At 38.6% G+C, this 7,111-nt stretch overlaps 1 protein-coding gene across 1 annotated transcript; it reads right to left on the reverse strand.

The window, feature by feature from the left end:
* Window positions 1-4,521: 4,521 nt before the first annotated feature.
* LOC138898014 (uncharacterized) lies at window positions 4,522-5,001 on the reverse strand. The gene has a single exon (XM_070184044.1). It carries the CDS (start codon window positions 4,999-5,001, stop codon window positions 4,522-4,524), a length of 480 nt encoding a protein of 159 aa, XP_070040145.1.
* Window positions 5,002-7,111: the final 2,110 nt, after the last annotated feature.

The following is a 7,111-nucleotide window of genomic DNA, read 5'->3' on the forward strand; positions in this document are numbered from 1 at the left end:
GACATCATGACGTCACCCCATCTCTTGGACCAGATGGTTTCGACAAATCACCCAAAAAATTTAAGGAATTTGAAATACGCGGCCCACGGAGAGCCACGTCGCCTGCTCGTTGCAACGACCACGACTCATGTTATCTGTTCGGCAAGCTCGACCATGAGGACGACCATGAACGACATTATCCATTCATTGAACTCTCCCGCAAAGACGACTTCAACAAGCAAAGGAACTAACTATATGAGCCAAAATTATCCTAGTAAGACTAAGGCCACATTAGCACTGGGAGAGTCTTCGAAGGCTGCCACATGTCATCAGTATGATTTCAATAAGAGATAGATTCAAGGCCGAAGTGATCTGATGAAAGATAAGGACTAGATCGAGGAGTCGAAAGAGATCGAGGCCGAGGACGAGCACTCCCCTTAACGGAACAGTAACGACTAGTTTTGTTGATCTGACTTTAAAGAGAATATTCCTAGGATCTGTACTATTAGGGTATTATGGCACATGGCCTCTTATAAATAGAAAGAGACATAGGCATTGAACACTCATTTGTAAGAGAAAACTTTGATAATCTCTAGAGATTCTTGCTTTATTTTTTTTTGGTAATTAAAGTATTTTATTTACCAAGTAACAATATTTACAGCCCATACAAACTATTACAAAATTTGCTCTAGCATATCACCTACTGGACATGAAGCCCCAGTTAGGAGATACCTATCCTTACTGCTACTACTGCTACCAAACTGTTTCATGCTCTAGTTTACATCAGGATACCAATTCAAGTTAGTCATTTCTCTATCTAGATAAGGAAATTTAGTTGCCCTTATATGTATTTCCTGAATGATAAGTCGAAGTATAGCATTATTTGTTCTTCTCTTCTTCTGAAAAATCACATTATTCCTTTCTTGCCAACAGTGATATACTTCAACTGCTAGCGTCATCCTACATATTGCTGCACCTGCACTCTTTCCTTTGCTCACATGTGCCAGCCATGTTACTTCCTCCTTCCATGAATTCTTTGATCTTCGTATACCTTGCCATTCCAGCAAACCATTCCATATCTTCCATGTTACCTCACAGTCAAAAAATATGTGTTGCACTGTCTCATTTTCCTTGTTACACAATGAGCATGTTTGTTCTGCAATTACACCTCATCTTGCTAGTCTCTCTTTAGTTTCCAGTCTTTGCTGAATTGCTAGCCTTAGGATGAATGTCCACTTGGGTTGTCCCTAATTGTTGCATACTAACTTCCTCCATATCATCTTTTGGAATTCTCCTTGCATGGCTTTGTATAGTCATTTGATAGAGCATTTCACCATCTTCTGAATATCATCTTCAGAGAGTTCTGCGCTTGCAAAGTAGTTTCTTGCTTTGAAGATCTTTTGTATGGCCCATGATGCACTCTTTGGTGCTGTATTCCAGACAGTGCCTCCCTTTATGTAGTAAGTATGCACCCATTGTACCCATAACTTCTCCTTCCTAGTGCAAATACTCCACAACAGCTTGCAGATGGCAGCTTTGTTCCATAGCTCCACATTGGTGAAGTTCAGACCCCCAGCTACCTTTGGTGTACATAATTTCTCTCAGGCTATCAAAGCCTTCTTTGTTGGTTCAGCATTTCCTGTCAATAGAAACCTTCTACAGATAGCTTCTATGAAGTGGATGATTTTCTTAGGCAATATAAAAATCTGGGCCCAAAAGGTTTGTATAGCAAATAGCACACTTTTGACTAGTACTACTCTCCCTGCGTATGATAGGAACTTTGTGGTCTAGCTTTGAATCCTGCTTAGCATCCTCTCTATTAGGGGTCCACACTGTATAGTAGACAACCTCTTAGTACTCAAAGGAATACCCAAATATCTAAAAGGTAGCTCACCTTTTGTATAGCCTAGCATCTCCATAATTTGTTTCTGCATCATGTTGTTCACCCCACCAAAATAAATGCAGCTCTTATTTGGATTGGAAATCAGGCCTAATGCTGCTGAGAATAGCTGGAAATGCTTGTGCAGTATCTGTACAGATTGAACATCACCTCTACAGAACAAAAGTAAGTCATCTGCAAATCCCAGCTGAACTAGGTTGAATCTGGCACACCTTGGGTGGAATCTAAACTGTTTATTATCTTTCAATGTCTTCAATGACCTACTTAGGTACTCCATTGCCAGAACAAATAAGAAAGGGGAGAGTGGATCTTCCTGCCTTAAGCCTTTTCTTGCCTCAAATAGTACAGAAAGTTTACCATTGATAAACATTGAGTAGGACACAGTTCTGATGCAAGCCATTATCCACTTCACAAACATTGCAGGAAAGTTTAGTAGTCTCAATACTTGTTCAATATACACCCATTCCACAGAGTCATATGCCTTTTGCATGTCTATTTTGAGCATACATCTAGGAGATATATTCTTCCTTCCATATCCTTTGACCAGTTCATGGCTCATAAGTCTGTTATCTGTAATCAATCTCCCAGGTACAAAGGCAGCTTGACAATTATCTATCAAGTCTTCCATCACCCCTTTCATTCTTGCTGTAATCACTTCTGAAATGATCTTATATGGGACTGTACAACATGAAATTGGTCTGAAGTCCCTTATATTTGTTGGATTTTGAATCTTTGGTACCAAGGTGATTGTTGTACAGTTAACAACTTTGCACATATCTGCCTTTTCAAAGAACTCTTGAACTACTGCAGTGACTTTCTCCCCCAATATGTGCCATGTCTTCTTAAAAAAGTAGGAGTTGTACCCATCACACCCTGGTGCCTTGTTGTCACCAATGTCCATTATAGCTTGTTTCACTTCTTCTCTGGTAACTGGCCTTATTAACTGTAATTGTTGCCTCCTATTTAGTATATGACCATTCTGCACGATCTCAGGGTTAACAACTGGCAATTGTGCTGCTGCAGTACCAAGTAGGCCCCTATAAAATCTTAGAATTTCTTCCTCCACTTCAGCTGGACCAAGTGACTAGTCTGCCAATGTTATTCCTTGCTTGCCTATTTTTCATGCAAGCATGGTAGTATGCTGTTTTGGAGTCCCCAAGCTTAAGCCATTGTATCCTAGACTTTTGTTTTAAGATGCTTTCCTCAACCATCCACCATTTTTCCAGTTCTAGTTTTGTAGCTTTTTCAAGGGCTATTTTCTTATCATCTTGGCCTGGGATATTCATTTGATATTGTATACTCTCTAATCTCCCCCTTGCTGCTTGTATTTTGTTCTCTATTCTACTGAATTCTTGCTTATTCATGTGCTTCAGGGCACCTTTCAGATTTCTGAGTTTATTCCACACAGATAGCATTGTAGGTCTTTCCTTTTTGTTCCTCCAGAAATGCTGCACTATCCTCTCAAATGCACTCAAACTTGCCAAGCAGTTGAGAAATTTGAAGAGTCTCATGCCTGCTTGGTTATTAGTGTCAAAACTCACACTTAAAGGGCAGTGATATGAAAATCATGGGTTAATAGTTATCCCCTCCATGTGAGGCCATTTTTGTATCCATTCTGCATTAACCAGAATTCTATCAATCCTACTATGGACATGGTTATTAGTCTATGTGTATTGCCTTCCCACAGTTTTCAGCTCATCTAATTCTGCATGCAGTAAGACTAGCTTGAAATCCCTTATCTCAACCTCTTGCACAAGGTTACTATTAATCCTATCCTCACTACTTAGAACAGTATTGAAGTCACCCATTATGAGGCAAGGATTGTTTAGTACTCTGCACTGATCCTAACAACTCCTCCCATAAGTTCTTCCTAGCTTGAATTGTATGTTTACCATAGACTACACAGTAATTGAAACTGGTTCTATGATGCATCATATTTACCTATTGCTCATGAGTTCTAATAAGCACATAGTCCACCTGCGTTGGATCTCATGCTATCCATATTCTACCTCCAGGAGCTTCATTGTAATTGTCCACCCATTTCTAGTTGTTAAGGGCCTTCCTTATTATTGAGTCTGCATTGCTTCTCTTCACTCTATGTTCTATTATAGCTATCAGCACCACTTTATTTGTTCTACAGAATATTTTTAGTTCTTTTTGTTTATAAACTTTATTCAAATCCCTCATATTCCATGATATAATATTCATCATGATATGGATATTTGTTGTGGAGTTCCTTCCCTAGCCTTCTTGTTCTGTTTCTCTCTCACTCCTTGGGCTTCAGACAGTTGAACTATCTTTTGAGCTGTACCAACTAATGCTTTGAAGACATTACCAATGTCCACTTTATTCTCCCTTGTCACTTCTGCATTCTTCTTTGTAGCAGATTTTCCTCGAGCAACTTACCACTGTGGTTCAGCTTCCTAAATACTTTGCTGCACAGTTGGTGCTTTCTCTAACTGGTCAATGAATCTTCCTTGGGCATCAATTTTGTCAACAACAGGCTCAAGTATTCTGACTTTTTTCTACTCATGTTTCTGCTTCACTTCCATATTCTTTTGTATCAATCCTTTATGCTTCTGCTTCCTTTCGTCCCTACATGAATGGCCTAATTGACAGCATGTTTGGCAATATTATGGCTTTCAATCATATTGAACCATTTGTTCTATCACCTTTCCTCTAGGATCATACAGCTTAACCTTCTCTGGCAAAGGTCTTGTAACATCCATTTCAATCAGGACCTTAACATATGAGACTCTTTCCGCTATTGTAGTACAAGCATTAGTATATAATGGCTTCCCCAGTCCACTTCTAATTTTACTTGGGGCTTGTTTACTCCAGTAATTAAGTGGCAAGTTCGGAAACTTGACCCATAAGGGGATGGTTTTCAACACTTCTTCATTAAAATCAAAATTCTCCGACCATTGTCTAATAATAATTGGTCTACTATTGATTGTATAAGGACTATTCAGTATCATCTTCTCCCTCTCTTCATTATTACTTAGCAGAATAATGAAGTACCCATCATTGTGGAATAAAACCTTAGGTTTCTGAACATTAACCCATTGGTTAGCTATGAATCTCTTAATAACCCCAATTGATGGAGTATTCCCCCACCACATAGAGTATAACATCTAGATTCCACTTTTGGTTTTCTTCTTCAATGTCCTCTTCCATCAGTTGTACCACTACTTCACCATCCTTCATCACTGGGGGGTATGTAAGTTAGATTCATACCTTTCGCTGTCAATTTGTTCTCCTGAAGTAACCTGTCCATGATCGTCCCTTCTCCACTGCTGGTACTGTATTTTTCTGCTGAGTTTCCTTCTGGTTATCGAGTGCAATGGTCCTCTGTTCCTTATTTGGGCTTGCATGTACTGTTCCATTGAATTGCACCTTGCTCGAGCTTGGTTGCTCATTTGTAATCATCACTGTGCTATTTTCTTTGCTAGAATTCACCGTAGGTGTCGATTGTTTGCTAGAACTCACTGGTGTAGCTACTTGGACTCGATAATTGCCCAGATCCGGCCAATTTGAGTCGATGTCGTTCTCCTGGTCCTGCTCCTCCTCCTGCATTTTCTCCTTTGCTTTAGTATCCTTTTGCCTTGCTCGCGTGTGATAACATCCGTCAATTTCCTTTCCATTACTGGTGTTTTGCTGCTGTTCTTCTTCAGTCTTCCTCTTCCTCCCATTTCCGGCGATGGCGCAGGTTAGTTAGTCACCTAATGTGCGCCGAGAAAGAAAGAAAAACCCGATCAATTCTTGCTTTATTAGATACATACAAAAGACACCTTTTTTTTGAGATCCTTGTCTAGTCTTTCTCCTGCGATCCAAGGAGAATCTGAATATTCAAAGGCTCATTAATCATTTATCATTGTAAGAAGGAACATTACACGATTCCATCCTTTTTTTTCGGTCATATCTGTTACACTTATTTATGTAAATACCATTATACGCCATTTATTACTATCTAATTCTTTCTACTTCATATTTATGCCATTAAGTGTTGTTCATTGTCATATATTCACCACTGTTACCACAGATCTTGTTACATTCTGTCACGACACTAGCTAAATAATCTAGTGGATATTATTGTTGGCTAAAATGAATTCTATCTTATTAAAAAAATCTAATTATTTAAACTTAGATCTAATTTTGGTCAAACAATTGTCTTGATGTTTGTCCCTTAATCATAATACAACTATGTTTGTAAGCTGGCTGTCTTAGAAACCTATATATGTGTTTGTTTTCCTACCTTGACTAATCACATTCTTCTTTCTTTAATTCATAGTATATGTTGCTTATTTCTTGAGTTCATTCATCTATAACCAACCAAAGACCTTTTCTAGGTGTATGTGTAATGATAGAAAGACAATCAACCATGAGTTGCACTTTTATATTCTCAATTGCTTTGTAGTCGAGTTTCCACCTCACTGTGCACATGATCCAAGTAAGTTTGCTCGTTGCCCAAATTGTTGTTGATTCGATTAATCTAATAAACGGTTACAAGTCCTTTCTATCAAAAGATGCTGTTGATTCGGATGACACTTCTATCACCATGTGACTACTGGCTTTGCAGCCAGATTGTCAACTGAGGAAGTGAAAAAATGGAGAAGAACGACGATTTAGTCTCAACAAGACTACAAAAACTTTTGGCTTTACATACTACACATACTCCGAATATTTTGAGGTTGACTCATTGTTTAAGGGAATTTCACTCTTCTCACTTTAATCTCTATTTTTACAACATACGCATACATTTATAACTTCGTTGTTCTTGCAAGCAAATTTTTTAATAATTGATGTGGGATGCATGTGTATTGCACAAGTAGATGCACGTGCATAATTGATGTGGGATGCATGTGTATTGCACAACTAGATGCACGTGCATCTATTTGTGCACGTATGAAATCTGTAGTATGATGCGCCTGCTATGATGCATGTATCTCCATCAATTTGATTTCTCTTCCTATTTATATTTTCAAATCTAGTAAACTAAATTTAGTACCAGCATTATGCACATATTATCCTAACTACAACTTTTTTGTGCAAGAATTGTGATCACCCTAGCGATGCTTTTGGATGGAAAGAATGCAGACTTGCACATAACTCATTTGTTAACTTTTTCTCTACGGTATGAGTCTTGAACGGGTTCAACATGGCATGCAAGACCACTAAAGGGTAGATAACATTACCGGTTAACATCGCCGGAACCTTACAGGAAGCCAAGTT

This window comes from Nicotiana tomentosiformis, chromosome 8, assembly GCF_000390325.3.
Source record: "Nicotiana tomentosiformis chromosome 8, ASM39032v3, whole genome shotgun sequence".
In the NCBI taxonomy this organism is placed as follows: Eukaryota; Viridiplantae; Streptophyta; class Magnoliopsida; order Solanales; family Solanaceae; genus Nicotiana; species Nicotiana tomentosiformis.